Genomic DNA, 18,213 nt, shown 5'->3' on the forward strand with positions numbered 1-18,213 from the left:
CCTTTCCTGCCCTTGCTTTTCAAGGACCAAGATAAGAACAAGCCGCTATCCACTCTGGCCAACCTGGCAATCACCATCACGGATGTTCAGGACATGGACCCCATCTTCATCAACCTGCCCTACAGCACGAACATCTACGAGAACTCGCCTCCGGTAAGGGCTGCGGCTTCACGCTGACATGCCAAGGGGGGACGGGGCAGGCTGTAGGGCAGAAAGCATGAGGGACCCCAAAAATGCTGGAGGAAAACCTCCTGTGTGCAGGGAAATTCACCCGTCCTCCCATCAGGGCTTTGTATGGCTGGGGAGACAGGAGCCAAGGGCTAGGTTCAAACGGTATCTTGATAGAGGCAAGCCTTTTTCTTACTAAAATGACACGTTTCAAGCCAAATCCAAAATATTTTGTGCTTTTTCAAAAGGGAGCCTCAGTCAGGAGGTTTAGGAAGCCTGAAACAGAAGGAAAATGTTTTCTTAAAACATTTGTTCTGAAATTCTAAGGAGGATTTATGTTGTTCTTAGCGCACGCTCACCCCCTTCTCCCCTACAGCATCCACGCATGCCATTCCTAATAGAAAACTCGAAGAAAAACGTAAACGTTCCTGAAATGAGGCAGTTTTGAAAATGCCAGGGTGATCAGCCATTTCAGCATTTTGAGTCTTTTCCCCCGGGTTTTGCCAAATTGATCCAATCATTTCAATCCTTCTGCAACTGGGTTTGTCAGCAGACTTGCTGTTCGTGGAAACGTCTCCCCGTCCCCAAACGCAGCGACGCCTTCCTCCTGCTGGGAGCACGGGGCACAGCTTCTGCTCCCTTCACCCCGAGCACCAGCCCAAGGCAGCCAAATCCACCTCCCCAGCTTCATCCGTAGGGCAAATATTTTTCTGCATGGATGGAAAAACCTTCTGTCCTAGAACGGTGCTTCTCCATCCCGCAACGCCTCGGTCATGCTGGGTCTGGAACACCTGATGCTGACTTCTTGCAGTGGCAAAGTCTCATGTCTTTATGCCTTTTTATTCACTTTGGAGCAAAATTCTGTCTCTGACTGCTCCGTGTGCGCTGGATCAATAGGGCTGAGTCCTCCTGTCACAAATCCCACGGTCAGGCAGCACATTACCTGTCTGGCAGCCCAAAGATGGCCAAAAAATGGCTTCATGAATTACTTTCATGAGGTTTAGTGCTGCTGAGATTAAGGAGTATTTCTGTGGTGGGCTGCATAAGACACAAGGGGAAAAAAAAACACTACGCAGATCACTGTTAACAAAAAAAAAAAAAAAAAGGATGAAATTGTAGAAATGGAAGTCCCACAGGTGTCAAAAAATTATAGACTGCACCACCGTCACGGAGTGACCTGGTGTCCAGTAGGCAAAGCAGCAAATAATCGCTCTGTAAGCCAGAATGGGAAATGAATGAAGCCCTGCTAGCCCACCCAGTTCCTCTTGGCCCTGTGTGACATCTCCAAAGACATTGAGGTAGGATAAAAAGGAACAAAGCCAAGCAGAAGAAGGTGAGAAGCAGCATTTGGGTCCATCTCGTGGCCTTCATTCCCATGGGAAGGGGGTGATGAGTGCAGCTTGCGCCGAGCAATCCTCTCCAAGAGAATTGGTTTGGCCACAAAGTCCTCTCCTTCAGGGGAGGAATCTCACAAAATGAGCTCATCTTCTGCTTGGGGTTTAGCACAGGGGCTCTCCAATGGCAAATTTCTGATGGGAAACCTCCTCCTGCGCTCTGCCTCACCACCCGAGGGAGCCTGCTTGGCTTTGGGAAGGCTAACGCCAGGTTTGGGTCAAGGTGTCAAGGCTCGGCCAGCTTCTTCCTCGAAACAGGGCTCCTGTGCACCCAGTTTAAGGCACCTATGGTGTGTTTGGGGGGGACACGTGGTGTGCTGAGGCCATCTCCTCCCAGCCCCAGCCCCGGAGATGGCTCAGGCTTCCCCCGCGCGCCCGCTCGCCGCCGCGCTCCCTTTTTATCTGTGGCGCACAGCATGTCTGTGCTCCTCTATCAATGTATCGGGCGAGAATACCTAATCTAAAGTGTATACATTACCTAATAAAATCCTTCTTATTTGGGATTATTGCATCAAATTTTAATTTCCTCACTCGAGCAACAGCATGTCAGCCAGGCCGTCAGTGAAGAGCCGATAGAAGGTGAAAAGAGTGGATAAACTGCAGCAAATTACTGCAAACAGATCTCTATCAGCCCTTTGACTGGAATTGACTGGAATTAAGAAGTGAGAAATAGGATTTTTGCCTCCGAATCTGCCGTGGCAGCTTTCTGAGGCCTCCCCCCCCCGCTGCCTCCGCTGGCTCCTCCCGATGCTGCACCGTGCCTTTCAAGTCCCTAATCCTGCAACGGGCAGAGAGGGGAGAGGAGTGCCGTGATTTTTGGGCAGGCCAGGATCTGGTAGCACAGCTGGAAGTGTTTTGGGCTGGCGTTTATTTGGACACCAAGAAGAAAGACTCATCTTATCGGGCAAAGGAAGGGGACACGGTGGGGAGAGGCTTTGCTGTCCCTGGAGGAATTGTGTCTTCTTCCTTGGCACTGGTTATCATCCCAGCCTGCCTCAGACATCGCTCCCAGGGCACCCAAGGTGTTGATGTGTTTCTTCATCCTTGGAGGCTTTTTGGGTGCCCATCATCACGCCGTTCACAGGCCGGATAGCAGCCCCGATGCTCTCCAGATAAGTTAGCAGGGGCTGGAGGAGAGGTGCTGACGGTCCGATGCGAGTTCTGGGCACCATCACAGCTTCAGTTTGGGGTGAAAGAGGTGAAATTCACCTGCCAAGAGAGGAGCTGAGCTCCCTAGAAGCCTGCTTTATCCCACAGGGAGCCATGCAAAGGCACAGGGGGGGGCAAACCCCGCTGGCGCTCAGTCTTGAGATCAGCAGGTATGTTCCCTTGCAATAGCATGGTATAGATCCATGTAAAATATCATTAAAACAGTTTTAGCTCTTCAGCACCACCCCCTCCCTTCCAAAAACTCCTTGGGTTAAAGAAATAATGTAAAATCAGTGCTATTTTTGCCCTAGAGTCTCAATAGCTCCAAGTTAATTCTTTCTTACAATATTTCTAGTCCATCAGTGTGAACACTTTATTAAAAGCTCAGGGTTTTATTAAAAAAGGATTGATTTACCCCTGCCCCTCTTCAAAAAAACCCTCAAACTTTGTTTGGATAATGTGCCATTCTTTATTTTCTTTGCTTTCTTTTAAGCATAGACTCTTCCAAGTTATTACTTTTCTAAATCTTCTCCCTCCTTCCCTAGAGGGAGTTATTCTGCTCCGGGTTATACCCACCACCCGAGTCTTTTCCTTGCTTTAAGAAGTGCCAGGAGCATTTGGGAGTTTTCAAGGGCCATGGGTTCACACCACAAATCCCCGGGGTGAGCCCCAGGCAGAGTTCCTGGTGCTGGAAGACAGCTTGGGATTTCCAGCCTTATGGAAATCCCATTTTTTTTTGCCAGATGTGTTTTGCTCAAGGTGGTCGGACGGTCCCCTCCGATGTAGGGTGCAGCTTCTCCCCCCCTTGCCATGACAAGGACTAGGGAGAGCAAGGAATAGCATTGTGGTCTAGTGGGATTTTGGGAAGAGGAATTGGAAATTGAGATGTGGCTGGTGAGGGGTCAATCTTTGCCACCATGTGATGGCTTTAGCCAAGGGTTCGGCTTAGTTTTGGGTGTTTTCCCACTTCTGGTCTCTCTCTGGTTGGCTATTTCTGCTGGTGTGGTGGGCGAGGCCCTTTGTGATCATCACAGGCGCTAAGAAATGTCTGTCGCCTGTGTGCAGCATCGATTTTTGCATTTTTTTTCTCCATCTTGTGCTGAAAGGGAATCCCCCTTCCCTTGACCACGCTCCGTGGCTCTCTGCATCGGTTGTTCCTACTGGCCATAAAGCTAGTAACTGCTGCCGGCTCGGTGGATACCCATTCTGCCTGTCCTGCTGCTACTCCAGAGGGGACAGACAGATCCTAAACATGATGGGGATGCTTCGTGGAAGCTGGGATCTTCCTCTTCCATCCCCATTTGTGTGTGCCCTTAGCATCCTGCGCTCTGTCGGTGGGCGATGCGCAACCTGCTGGAGCAGCCAAGTGCCTTTGCACACCATGGGGCTCCCCAGCTGCTTGCTTTCCCCTTTTTTCATGCTCTTTTGGAAAGGACAATGCCTGTCCATGATGTAGAGGTTCTCCAGAGGCTGCTGAGCCTCGCCAGCCAAGTGCTGCCCAAAGGCCAGTGCCCTGGGATTTATGGCGCGTGTTCTGGGCTAATCGTGGGATTTTGCTTAAGGAGCCCATTGAAATGCCCTCGGAGATCAGGGAAGGGACTGATCTGCCTGTCCTAAAAAACAGGGACATGGCCAGTCCCTGCTCTGCACCGGAGATGCTTTTTCAGTGCCTTTCCCTTTGGCCTCCAGCTGAAGGAGTGCAGGGCAAACGCCGCGCTGCCGCCCGCCGTGGTGCCTCGTTAGCCGTGCCAACATCTCCGCTGACATTTTCTTTGAGGGCAGGGAAAAAAAAAAAAAAAAAAAGATTGCTTCTTTTCCCACTGTTTAATAAACCAATGAAAACAACAACAGCTGAGTTGTAAATTTTTTCACACTCCATTAATTATGTGCATGTGCCTGTGTTTGTATTCACACGGGCTCGCTGCAGTGCGGCGGGGGACGCACAGCTTCTGGAGCTGACAGGAGCGTGTGATATTTGTATTTTAAGAGCTGAACAAGGACCTTGGCTTACTCTTGTGGTCCTCGCTGCCTTCTGGGGACCTCGAGGACCTCTGTGCTGGGCTATAAGAAGCATGATGTAGGATGAGCTTGCAAATAAGGCAATCCCCTGCTCCCCATGTCCATCCTTCTCCTCCTTATTGTCTTCAATTAAACCTTTGCAGCTCCTTTAGCTCGTCGTGCCTTTGCTAATGCTTCACTCCCACCTCCTTCTCTAATTTCCACTGCTGAGCTCCCAACGATGAGTGGCTGTGCCTTGCTGGAGCCCCGACGGCCGCCCTCCCCATGCTTCAAACCTTTCTCATCTGTCCCCATGTCCCCCCTCCCTGGCGCATGGCCAAACCCAGCCTGCTTGGTGGGACCCATTGGACTTGCTCTGGTGCCATTGGGGCTCTAACACCCCTCTCTGTCCCTGCAGGGCACCACGGTGCGGATGATAACAGCAGTCGACCAGGACAAGGGCCGTCCCCGTGGCATCGGCTACACCATCGTCTCCGGTGAGTCCTGGTGGGACGCGGCACGGGGCATGGTGGTGGTCATCAGCAGGAGAACACAACCATTTACAGCCTTGACACCTCGCGGTGGCTGCCCTTAAGCCCTGGGGGCCCTTCCCAGGAGGTGTGGGCATTGATTTGGGGGGGAAATCCTTGCAGTAAGCCGTGGTGGCAGTGCCTGCTGGCTGGTGGCTGCGGAAATAATTTCCCCGATCGCTCCTGCAGAGCCTGGCCGCTCCGAACGCTCTTTTAATCAACCCCGGGGGTCAAGGTGATCTCACCCCGGGCTTTCAAGCCCATTGATCCCGACTACAAGCATCCAGGTCAGCCTGCCTTTGAAGATGCAAGGATTATTTATTCCTCTAATTCCCTCTGCAATTTATTCTAATGTGCCCCAGCAGGAATTAAAGGCGAGGTTCCCCCAGCTCACGTGTATCGGTGGGCAAAGTGCAGCAGGGGCTTTTTTTTTTTTTTTAACCAATCCAACCCCTTTTCTATTGTTATTTTTCTGCTTCTCCCTGGCTTTCCCATGGAATAGCCCTGAGGTTTCTTTGCTGGGGGGTACGGATAGGCAGGCAGGTGCCCTGCTCTGCTCACGGACACCAGGAGCTTAATCCTGCCCCGCTGCCGCCTAGCAGGGGGCAGCTCCCGTATCGGAGCATCGTGCAGAGCACATCAAAGCCACCAGGCTGCTTTGCAGTGCCTGACTTCTCCTTTCCCCAAGCTAACTCCTCGAGATTTGCAGAGCATTTTTAGAATAGGTTGAGAGATGTCACCCCTCGGTACGAGCATCTTTCCTGCCTCCTCCCCAGCCAGAGCAGGGCATCGCCCTATATTTAACTCACAGCCAAAAAAAAACTTGTTTTTATAAAGCCAGTAAATATGTGAATGCCCCCTGCCTCTTCTTGGGATGTTGTCCTATAATTTCCACAATCTGCTTTTTGCTCAAGAAAGATGTTGCCCCACGGCCCAGCTGTGGGAAGCGGCCGCTAGTGCGCCTCCAAAATCCTGCTCACCCAAGGCCCGCGAGTTTTTGGCAGGCAGGTAAAGCCTAATTAATTTGTCATTATCCTCGATCGCGATGGGAAAGGTCAGCGAGCAGATTTCGTGCCTGAGCTGGTAGACTTTTATGGCAATTTTGCAGAAAAAAAAAAAATAGTGGTCTAACATATGGGAAGCGGGATGCAAATTAAATTAGAAACAGACCGTAAGCAAGAGTGGGTAATTAGAGCTGGCACTGACGAGGGGAGGTGTCACTGGGACAGGGGATCAGGGCAGGGGGATGCCCACTGCCCCTTCCCAAGCCCGGGGCACAGGGTTCAGGCATTGCTACCCAAATTTTAGCATCCCCCTTGGATATACAGCAGAGGGAGAGGCGCGAAGCGACCCCGACGTTCATCATTCCTTCGGAGCGGGCAGCGGTGTGATTTGGAGGCGGGATATGGAAATTAATTTGGCACTGCCGTGGTCCTGCTCAGCCGTAGCCGTGCCTCGGGATGTAGTGCAGAAGCTCTTATTTATACAGCCATCCCCAGGCGCAAGGTCCTCCCCTGACAGCAAAACAATAAAACTCAAAGATTAACCATAACCACATAAAATAAGGCCGGAGATCTAACTTCACGCCGCCAGCTTACAAGGCTGTTAAGCCTGAAATCAGGCAGCAGCACAGCCCTGGCTAGTTGTCCGTGGGGTGGCTCGGGGAGTTGTGTCCATTGCTTATTTTTAACCCCCTTTTGGCTGATTCTCCCCTTTTCTTCTGGCCTGAGTGTTGAAAAAAAAAAAAAAAATGCTTTTTAACTCTGTTTTTGCAAGGAGTGCAATGAAAATGTGGTTTGGAAAAGAAGCCCCTGTGCTGCCCTGCTCGCTCCCGGCTGCTCCGCGAGGTCGGCGGTGCTGGGATGCTGAGGTCGGGGCTCTGTGTGAAGGACAGCCCATTAATCCCGTGCAGTAATCCATGGCTCCTTTTTGGCAGATTTACGGAGATAGCCTCTGTGCCGGGCACTCTGCCTCCTCATCCTTCACGTCCCAGGCGAGGAGGGTGACTTGTACACCACGACTTGCTCTAGATAAGGCTTTTCATTTCGGGGAGCTCTCTGCTCAAGGCAGATTGATTTTCTGGTGGCTCACAGGCACCAGCAGGTGAGGGGAGAGCGATGGCCTCAGGTGTGCAGGGCACCACAGGCTCCTCCAAAGGCGAAATGCAGCTGCTGATAAGCTGCCCAGGCTCCTTAAAACCAGGATTTTTATCATGGATCAAAGGGGTTTTGTCATCAGTGGGCATCATAGGGGTTAACCCAAAGAAAAGGCAATGCCAAATGTCTGGCGTGGTGACGGATGGGCACAAAGGCAATCCACACATCTATGGGGCTCGGGAGCTCCTGCAGGTGAAAAAAGGGAGCTCTGGGCAGCTGGTGCTTGGGGAGCTCCTCAGCAACCCTCAGAGCAGGTTTTTTTTCCCCCCAAAATTGGCTTTGCTAGGAGGCTGCTTCAGTTGCTGGTGAAGCGCTCTCCTCCTAAAGCTGGCGCGTCCCGAGGGAAGGGTGAATTAAAAATAATTATTTGCACGACGGAACAGAAGTGTGAGTTACAAAAGCAGGAGGGAGGTGTGTCTGAAGCCAACTGTGCTCAGGCTTTCTTCTGTTCTTGCCGCTAAGGAATAAGGTATTTTTTTTTCTGTACTAACCAAGATATTTTATACTAAATCAGACTTCACATGTCCATGTGCCTTCCTTTCCAAAGGGCCACGTGAAGCTCTGATTGAGGGCATCCCTTAAACATGACACCGGGGAGCATCCTTGGAAACACAGCCCTCTAATTTTAATATTCCCAAGTCCTGGCCTGCGTCGTGCTGGCTTTTCTCCACGTTGGGATCTCTGGGTGAGCCGCTGGGGTGTCGGTGTCCTCATAAATCACAGCTGCTGGGAGCGCCTTCCAGCCTGATTTAAGGGCACTCATCTCCGTAGGAGGACATGCTGATGGGTGGGAAAGTGCCTGGCGCCGAGTTATTCATCACAGGCTGTTTTTCCACCCTGCCAATGGCAGGGGATGAGATAGCACAAGGGGGAGGTGGTGGCTGTGGCCGTACCCTTGGGTTTTGTCACCCCGTTGGCTCCATGGCAAGGCGGGGATAACGGCAAGGCAGCGGGGTGATGGTTTGTCTGCTTGACAGGTGGTTTCCCCAGCAAATGGCCTCTGGAAATTAACTATACATCCCCATTTATGGGGAAATATAGAAAGTAGTTTGAGTTTAATTGCTGGGACTTTTCTCTGTACCTACCTGGGATTTAGTGTATGAGGAGAGTGTCGGCAAGCAATGGGAAAGGATGAAGCTGTCTCTAGCTGTGTCAGGGCTCGAGAAAACAAGGGCTTCTGAGATGTTTGCTAGTATGGAAGGTTTTCTGGCAGGTGTTGAGCCTGACCGTGTGGTTTTTACTTTAAAAGCTGATTGAGAGTTGTTCCTGGGCACATCACAGCACGCTGCGTTCCTGTTCTGGTGCCTCTGCCTGCTGCCGCCCGAGAGCAAAGAGGCTTTTTGGGGACCTGTAAATCCAGCATGGACAGGGTAGCTGCTAAGAAGGTGCAAATATATTTTCTTTTTGCATTTTATTTGCATCCTTCAGCCGCGTGTGACTGCTCTGAGATGGCAATGCTGCGCGATTCGGAGCAGGTTCTTTTCGGAGATATGCACTGCGTCCTGCTCCCTGCGTACTGGGACACGTCCTCAGCATTTCTTGGCTCGTCTGTTTGCAGGAACGGGCAAAAACAACCTTCACAAGCCTTACCTCATCCTCAGGGTGTCGCCTAGGAGGCAGACATGGGGTGGGTTCAGGCAGAAATAGGGTGGTGAAGGGATGGGAGTGCTGCTCCTCTGTTTTCTTTGTCCTTTAGAAGAGCGATTGTAATCCAAGCTTCAGCATCCCCTGATGTGAAGGGATACCCTCAAAGCAGGGACCTGTAATGTCTGTGGGCTGCAAGCATCTCTCTGACACCTAGCCACAGTTCCTACAGGCTTCAGGAGGAGGATCAGAGCTTTGAATTTAAGCCTGGGGCACTTCCCAGCCTGTCGCGCGGGGGCAAAACCTCAAGGTGAAGAGCGGCGCGCTGGTCACAGCAGCTGACGGCCTATTTATACGATGATAACTGTGTCTGTTGCTGACTCTCTGAACCACATCCAACAGCATCTATTTCGGTGCCGAGGAGCCCTGACGGAGCACATTTAGATTAATAAATTACCCGGCGCAAGGTGTGTGATGGGTTCCCCTTTGGCAGCTCGTGAAAGTCATCCGCTGCGAGCAGGATGCTCGCCGGCACGGGCAGGGCTGGGACCAGCAACGTTTGTATCCCCCCGTGGGTTCGGATGATGCTCGAAGGCCGAAAAGTAGGGAGGAAGGAGGAGATGGAGGACATGTCAGTGTCTTGTCTTTTCTTTCCTTTTTTTCTTTTTCTTTTTTTTTTTTTTCCCTTTGGAAAGGGAAGGCCCGCGCCGTCCCATGTCATCCGACAAATGGGATTAGCTGGGGGGCCCGGCTCAGCTGCAAATCCCCTCCGTGTCCTCCGTCTTGTGGTGCTGCTACAAAACCCATCGGGCACAGCATTGTGGAGGGGTCCTGTCCCCACAGGTCCGACCAGCGTGGCCGGTGGAAAGCTGGTGGGGAGAGGGAGAAATTCTGCAGGGACCGAAGGGTGGGGAGAGAAGAGAGGCTGGCGGGGAGTGGAAGGCAAAATTGGCTCTTTTTTCTCCCTCTTTTTTTCTTGCTGTTGGGAGAAAAGGGAAGAAATGTGAGGATGATTAGAGAGATTTTTGCAAATGCCTCTGGGGAAGGCGCATTGTTCAGCGACAGCGAGAGCACTTCGGCCTGAGGCGTAACGAAAGGCTGCTTGGAGAGGCATTGTAGGGGAAATTAGGAACGTCCTCAGAGTGGCTGGAGCCACCCCTTTCCTTTTTCCCTTCCAGGGCTCGTTTGCAAAGGCAGCAATTCTCCAGCCAGCAGAAAGGAGCCCTGGAGGGCACTAGGTGTGGATCTTCCCTCTGAGTGGTCCTTGGGATCTCTGACGTTATCCCAGAAGTACTGTGCAGCACAGCACAATTTTTAGGGTGCAGAGCTTGGCGCTGCATTGAGCCCTTTGCATCCAATCCATGCCCCGTTGACTTGTTTCTACTCGAACACTCTGGTCTCTGGGTTCATAGCATTTTGTGACAGAGAACGTATTTTTATTACGCTTCATATTAGGAGGATAGTGGCACAACTGCCCCAGTACATAACATTTAACATGGCAACCCCGAGCAAGGGCCGAGGAGGAGAGGCAGCAGTGCCGGTGACCCTATGCCCTGCCCATCACTAATTCAGCAGCCGTCCCCGATACGGTGTCGGGCTGGCATCGGGTGTCCCAGGCTGCAGCCACCAACTGCTTGTTTTTGTCCCCTGGGGACTGTTGCAAGGGCATCCCCCGTGCAGGACATTCATCTTTTCAGCATCTGCTGGCCGAGAGGCTCCGGTGTCACCTTAATCCTGCCTCGGTGTCTTGTTCCAGAGGAGGATGCAGGCAGGATGCTCGCTGCAGGCACCCTGTGTGCCTGTAAGGACCAGCACAGAGGCCAAATTTGGCTCAGACAGAGGAGATCGAGGCAGCTGCGGGGAGGGGAAGCACATCTGCTGAAAAGCAAGAACATAAAAACAGAGTGAGTGCCTGTAGTTGGTGCTCCAGCACTCTCCTGGGCCCTAAAGACATCCAGCTAAATGGAAAGCGCCACTTCCAGAGCTGGGGCAGGTCTGGGGACGAGCGGGCCACCAATTTTAAAGCACATTGAGGTAACAGGCAGGGTGTGCAGAGCCTGAGCACAAGGCCTGGTTGCACGTGGAGGCTGGAAGGGGAAGATGCTTGTGTCCTCGCCGTGCCTCTGCTCATGCTGCCCTTTTTTTTTTGTCAGGGAACACCAACAGCATCTTCGCGCTGGACTACATCAGCGGTGCGCTGACCCTGAACGGGCCGCTGGACCGAGAGAACCCCTTCTACAGCGCCGGGTTCATCCTCACGGTGAAGGTGAGGTCCAGGAGAGCCTCACGGCAGGGGGGGAGGGCTCCCTGCTGGGGACACGTCCCTCTGGGCCGTGGTGGGCGTCCCCGGCCGAGTGAAGCGGGATGCTCAGTGCACCTCGCACCGTGGCCCCAAACGTGGTTGCCTCCATATGGGTGTGTAGGGCCAGTTTTGGTGTTTGGCCTCCAACTAGCTCTGGCCTCCAACTAGATCCTCCTGCTGTTGTATCTGCAGAGGGAGAGGTGCCAGAAGCTGCCTGGCCAAGCAAACGCACCGCAGCACGCTTTCCCAGCCCCACCTGAGCACGGCACCTGGCTCCGCTCGCAGCCCTTTAATTGAAATCAATACCGAGCTGGGCAGCTGGTCGGAAACGCATTTCGGAGTATAGATTGGGCCGGGCCGAGCTGGGGAGAAATCAGCACTGCAGGAAGGGTCATTGATTGAGAGGGCAGCAGCCTGCTCGCCTTGCCAAGTGCCGGGCTTTGGTAAGGGCAAAGGGGCAAGAAATTCCCTCCTTATATCAGGCACAGGTCATATTGTGGGGTTTTCTGCGTGGGGAAGAGACCAGCATCCATCCCTGGTACCTCCTGGTTTGGAGATTTATAGCTTGAATTCAGTAGAAACCAAGAGAAGGGGAAAAACCACCACCACACACACGTTGTGTATATTTAATAGGAACAAAACTATCTGGTTAGCCTTGGAAAGGTTTGTGGACCTGAAAGCTTGCCCGTTTTCCTGCCTGCACGCTGCCAGGCTCCCCGCTAGATCACACTGCGCTGGCGGGTTTCCTTTTCCCTCCCCACAAACTTCTCCTCACCCCCTGAAAATTGCCAGCCCCTTCCCCCCGATGTTCCCTCGCCCTGCAACGCGCGGCGAGCATCCAGCTGGGTGGCTCCTCGCGGGATCAGCCTGTTCTGCTGGGCTGTGTGGGAGCAGAGAATAGCAATGAGCCCGAGGACGAGAGGAGGGACCCTGCTGGAAAAGGCTCTTTGCAAGCCTTGCAAGAAAATCTGCTCTCCTTGCCTTTGGAGAAAGCAAAATCCAAGCCCCCCTTGAGATAGAGGTGCGATACGGGGTTGTGACTCAGCCCCGTGTTTAGACACGTGGTGCCAAACCTATTTTAAGGTCTTAATCTTGTTTTCCTCTGGTGCCCTAGTTTCTGCGCTTGTAGTAGTACTTTGGTGGTTAGCCTGCACCTTGGGAGGAGGCAGAGGAGAAAATAGGAGTGCGCTCTACCCCGTCACATTTCCCCTTGGTTTGGGGGCTAGGGGAAGGGAGCAGGTTTGCAAGCACCACGTCTGAAGCAGGAGTGATGCCAAATGGCCCCGGGTTCCCAGAGGAGCTGTGGGTGCCTGGTGGGAGGTGGTGGGCTCAACCCCAACCTTGCCACATCCACACATCTCTTGGACATCCCTCAGGATGGGGCCACCACCGCTCCCTTGGGCAGCCCATCCCAATGCCAATAAAGAGTTAGAAATTCTTCCTAGTGCCCAATCTAAACCTCCCTGGCACAACCTGAGGCCATTTCCTCTTGTCCTGTCACTTGCCCCCTGAAAAAGGAGCCCGACTGCCCTGTTGGTTTCTCCCTTCACAGGGCACGGAGCTGAACGACGACCGCACGCCCTCCAACGCCACCGTCACCACCACCTTCAACATCCTGGTCATCGACGTCAACGACAATGCGCCCGAGTTCAACAGCTCCGAGTACAGCGTGGCCATCCCCGAGCTGGCCCAGGTGGGCTTCGCTCTCCCCCTCTTCATCCAGGTGCAGGACAAGGATGAGGTGAGCCGGCCCCTTTGCCCTGCTGTGGTTTTTGGGGGGATGCAGGGTCGTTGGCGATGAGGTGCGTGGTCATATCCTATATAGTGTGGCTGCTTGGTCCCCAGAGCACGGACACAGGGTGGGCTTTCATGCTGTGAGGCTTGCACGGCCACTGAGAGCCAGAAAATAGGATTGTGCATGATTCTGATCCTTGCCTGCTGCTCGGGCATTGCTAGGCTTCCTTTTTTTTTTTTCCTGTTTTAGGAAGGGAGGAGACTTTCTGCAGGGCTCCCAGGGGACCTTTGAGTCCCAAAGGGACTTTTCCTGGCAATTCAGGTAGATTAAGCAGCAGCAGTGAGGAATACAAAACAAAACATCTTCCCCCCAACCAAAAAGAAATAATAACAACATCCCAGTGGGAGGATGGAAACGCGCATCTTCTAAGGAGCAGGAAATTACCATTAGTGGCTGGAAGGCAGAGGTGGCCTTTGCTGGTTGAAGTGATGGACGTGCTCTGCCCCAGCCCCGGGTGGGATCCGGTGAGCCCTGTAAAACCCACAGAAATCCCATTTTTTTTTCACGAGGAGTGCCTATGACACATAGCTAACAACCCACTTGTGACACGATGTCACCCACCAGGAGCTGTGAGCCCAGCCTGAAGAGGTGCAGATGAGCTATTAGGCAGATGAAAAGACTCTGTGCGTGCGTTGTGTTCTTTTTTTTCCTTGAAAATGTCAATTACTAATAAAGAAGATGTGGCTGTGACAGATGCTGAGGTTAGTTTGTGAATAGAGTCGCTGCCGTGCCTTCCGAGAGATGTCAGCAGCTCCGCGCTTGAAGGGCATTGCAACGCTCCTGTTTATGCCACATAAGAATGAGGGATCTGTCATCGTCCCTGGTTAAAAGCTCATTTTACTGGAGTCACTCCCATTCGAGGACTCACTCCAGCCTCTCAGCCTGGCTAATTTTAAAATGAGAGAATAAAAAATAGCCTCGCGTTCCCAATAGGGTGAGCGAAAAATAGACTCGTTCTTGTGGCTCCTGGTGAATTGCCCGGGCTTGCTGTGATTTCCCCGAATGGATTGGGTGGGATTTTTGATTCTGTGCATTTCAGAAAGGGAGGCTAGATGCCTGGCGGTGATATTTGGGATGCTCTAGCTCTTCGTGAGAGCTGCGAGGTTTATAAAGCACTGGATTTGAGCTGAGCAAGGTGGCAGCGGGCTCTCCCCCTGCCTGGAGCTGTGGGTGCAGGGGTTGGATGGCGAGGTCTGAAGTTTTCAGGTAGGGACGTGAGGGAGGATGTAGCTGATGGAAGCTGTTCCACCTTCATGCTGGAGATGATACGATTCATTTGAGCAAGGGAGAAAGGAGAACGAGAGGAAAACTACACACACGTCCCTGGGGAGAGCGGCTAAATAAATAAATGAGAGCAGATGGATGCAGTGCATGAAATCAGAGCTAGGTTTGGGGGCAAGATCATTTTGTAGGAGCATGGTCTCCTGCCCATGTAATAAGTCCATGGAGAGCAATCCCAAATGTTGAAGCTGTTGTTTCAGCTCCTAAGCCATCTTTTACCTTGTTGAGGTCCTGCTTGGATGAGCCTGAGCCCTGGCGTCCCCCAGCGATGGGTGGCTTTGGGGACCTCATCTTCCATCGTACCCCAGGTGGGTGGTGGAGGCTTCACCACGTCCTGTAGGGCTGGGGGAAGAGGTGGTGTGTGAGTCTGGCCCTTCAAGTGCACTGTGAGCCTTAAACAAGATGTTTATTTTGGGGCCAGGGCCATGCAGAGGACTGAAATGGTGAGGTTTGGGTCTGTCTTTCTGCTGGTGCACCACCTTCAGCCTTTGCTTTCGGGAGGATTTTGGTTAACCTGGCTCAGCGCTGGCTTGGGCAGGGCTTTTCTTTTCCCCTCTGCTTTCTTCATTCCCCGTGGTTTCTCAGAAACACTTGAACGTGGGAGAAAGCAGTGCACGGGGTTTGCTTGGTTCTGGAGCCAGCCTCTGTGAACCAAGAGAAAAGCATTAACCTCTGTGCGGCTGAGTTCCTCGGGCTGCCAGCTTGGGAGCAAGCCACTTGAATACCTTTCCAAAGCCGTTTGAGAGCTGTTTATGAAAATCCGTGAGAGTCTCCCAGCATTTATACCGAGCTGTGCTCGACGGGATGCTTCGGGAGACGTGTGGCTGTGTTCTCTTACAGGGGCTGGGTTCTCCTCTCACACACGTGATAGATCGGCAGGGACGACTAAATCCTGTGCACGACAGCAGATTGACACCCTGGGCTACCCAGCCTAGCTGGCAAGTTGCTGATGGAGGAATGAAATTCGTGCTGAATGCTCGGGGTGGGATTTTTGGAGAGGTCCAGCCACAGCCGTGGCTTCTGCAAGCGCCTCTTGTCCAGGGCATCCCCCATTTTTGCTTCTTTTGCCCAAGGTTTCGCAGTGCCAGCATCACTGCAACCACAGGAGCGTATTAAGAGAAGTGGCACGCCGGAGAAACCAGCTCTCCCACCATGGCTTTCACTCGATTTTCCTTGCCACGGTCGATTGAAGAGGAAGAAAAGGGCAGAGACCGTGGAGAGCACGAGTATGACGGGCTGACATTTTAAAATAATTTGTAAAAAGTTCCCCCAAAATAAGCATATTAAGGAAGATAGATGGAGAATTAAAAAAAGGGAAGGGAAAGAAAATCCAGGCAAGGAGAATACGCAATATTCGGGGCACAAAGCTGCATCGGGGAGCTGCATACGGATACGGTATGTGCCCATGCATGTGCAGGTGCAATATATGAATCATCCCAAGCATATATATGCATATGACAGGCACGCGCACTATAAATATGATCTACACAGCCAGGAATTGTAGGGGGGAATTGACGGCGCTTGAGTATTCTCTCCCAAAAGTGCCAGCTGCCAGTCGGGCTGAATTAGATTTCACAGGGGTTTTTGCAATACATGGAATTCACCAGCAAATTACCCTTAAAGAGGGAAAATCAATCATTTGGAGCAGAGATAAGCTGGAGGCGAGGCAGCCTCGGATTGATCCCGTCTGTGCAGGCGTGTGTGGAATTCGGGAGATAACCTGGGGAAGGAAGGCGGCTCCTGGGGCGGGGGGGTGAGCAGGTCTGACGTTTGGGACGGACAGACGGACAAGGGGAGAGGGCTGCTGGTGTGCAGAGGACAAGGAGAAAGGCTTGGGATGGGGAATGATTTTTTCCAGGTATCCTGCGGGATGCAGGGGAGCAGTGCCCATGGCCAGTGAGGCATCAGGGTTTGGTGCCATCGTGCCCAGGTGCGGGGCGAGCAGTGGATGCATTGGGAGCAGTGGGTGCAGGGCGAGCAGCAGGAGCTAGGAGCCGAGCAGTGGGTGCTGGCAGCCCAAGCTGGCAGCAGAGGGAGGCTATCCAGAGCACTCGAGTGAAATGCCTTGAAGTAGGTGGAGAGAACAGCCCTCTTCATGTTTTCAAAGGAAGGATTAAGCATTACTTGTCTCTGCCTAGCTAGAACCAGGCGTAAGGTAGCCAAGCCGTACAAAGAGGCACTAATTGCATTTAAATTTTTTTTATTCTTTTTTTTTTTTTTTTGCTTTCTGTCCTCCCCCACCCCTGCTGAACTCTTAGCACTTTTCTTTCTTGGCAAACGTGCCAGAAGGAGAGATATTAAGCACTCCCCCCGGCTTTCTGCCCCTGCCTACGAGGTGTCTGTGAGGGAAACCAGAGCGATGCTGCTTCACAAAGGCAGGCTGTCCTTTTTGGAAACGTTACCTGAGCTACAGGGCAGAGGGATCCCCAGGTGGGTGGGAGCAGGAATGATGAAGCCAGTGTGATATTGGGTGAAAAAGCAGGGATAATGCTTCCAAAACCCCCTTGCCCTGGGCTGGCAGAGTGGATGCCGCTATTTTTGGCCTCCTGATCAGCCAGGAGGGCTTCCCAGTCCCCACGTGTGGTGCTGGTCAGCTGAGCACCATTTGGGATAAATCAGCCCCTGAGAAGCCAGGTACCAGCACGAAGAGCTGATGTCGGCACCATGGCGGCGGGGCCACGATGCGGCTGCTGTTACACGCTCCGAGAAGCAAGCACGCGGGCAACAAAGTGATAATTATGCACAACGGTGGCTGCAATTGTCTTTAGCTGAATTGGCGTTAGGTTTTTTATCCGTGTGGGGAGAAAGGAGCATCGTGACCGGTGCGCCCGAGCATCCCGTGCCGTGCCCAAGCACCCCGTGCCATGCCCGAGTGTCCCGTGCCATGCCAACCGTAAGCCCTTGGGGACCTCTGTGTGCTTGGGGTAGCAGCTCTTGTTTTGCTCATCCTGGGCATCTCGGCCCCGTTGTTCGCTCCGGGTGGCCGGGAGGAAGGGGTTGAGGGATTTGAGAAGCGTGCAGAAAAAATCTCCGGAGCTGGGTACCGGTGGCGGCGCGGGCCGAGCCGGCCCCTTCTGCTGGGCAGCTGATAACAATTTGAATATTCAGATTTGCTTTCAGCCATCCGCAGGGGGCTCGCAGGCTCCAGGAACCGGGAGCAAGAAAAGCAGCATGGGGGCCGAAACCAAAAAAATAAACAGCGGAATAAATGTATGAACGGCACCTCGCAGCAGCCCCCCCAATAGGCTGATGTTCTCCCCTTCTCCAGACCTCACATGGGGAGACTGAGGCACTCGAGAGGCTGGTAATTAGGGACGGCAGGTATCTGGAGACTGATCTCCTTCCCCAGCTGGAATTAATCCACCCAGCTCCCTCCCTGCAAACATTTGGGTTTCTTTTGATGTTTCAACTTTTATCTCGCGCCTCCAACTAACGCGCTCCTCGCTGGATTCCCAGCAAATCCCTCGCATCTCGCTGCCACAAAAAGGGGCTTTCGCGTGCCGCAGGGACCCCAGGAGAGGCACGGGACACGTGGAGGAGATGCAGCACGGTTTTGCGGGGAGGAGGGCGAGCAGGGATGCTGCTCGGGTCAGCAGCTCTCAGTGGTCAAGCATCAAAAAAAAAACAAAACAACAAGGAGTCCTTGAGGCTGGCACCGAGCAGTGCGCCTCGGGTAACCGGCCTTCCTCTTCTCCCTTTCAGGGCCCCAACAGCGTTTTTGAGGTCTACCTGGTGGGCAACAACTCCAACCACTTCATCATCTCGCCCACCTCCATCCAGGGGAAGGCGGACATCCGCGTCCGCGTGGCCGTGCCGCTGGACTTCGAGACCATTCCCCGCTACGAGTTTTCGGTAT

General features: G+C 52.9%; 1 protein-coding gene across 8 annotated transcripts in view; it reads left to right on the forward strand.

Annotated features, from left to right (window-relative positions):
• Positions 1-18,213, forward strand: part of CDH23 (cadherin related 23) — a 126,239-nt gene that overhangs the window by 58,957 nt on the left and 49,069 nt on the right. For all 8 annotated transcript variants that reach the window (XM_072040336.1, XM_072040335.1, XM_072040340.1 and 5 more), the window contains 5 exons: positions 25-153; positions 5,128-5,206; positions 11,133-11,245; positions 12,834-13,022; positions 18,060-18,209. In XM_072040336.1, coding sequence (XP_071896437.1) covers positions 25-153; positions 5,128-5,206; positions 11,133-11,245; positions 12,834-13,022; positions 18,060-18,209 — 660 coding nt within the window. The remainder of the gene's footprint in view (positions 1-24; positions 154-5,127; positions 5,207-11,132; positions 11,246-12,833; positions 13,023-18,059; positions 18,210-18,213) is intronic.

The sequence above is a fragment of the Anas platyrhynchos genome, chromosome 6 (assembly GCF_047663525.1).
Source record: "Anas platyrhynchos isolate ZD024472 breed Pekin duck chromosome 6, IASCAAS_PekinDuck_T2T, whole genome shotgun sequence".
Lineage (NCBI taxonomy): Eukaryota > Metazoa > Chordata > Aves > Anseriformes > Anatidae > Anas > Anas platyrhynchos.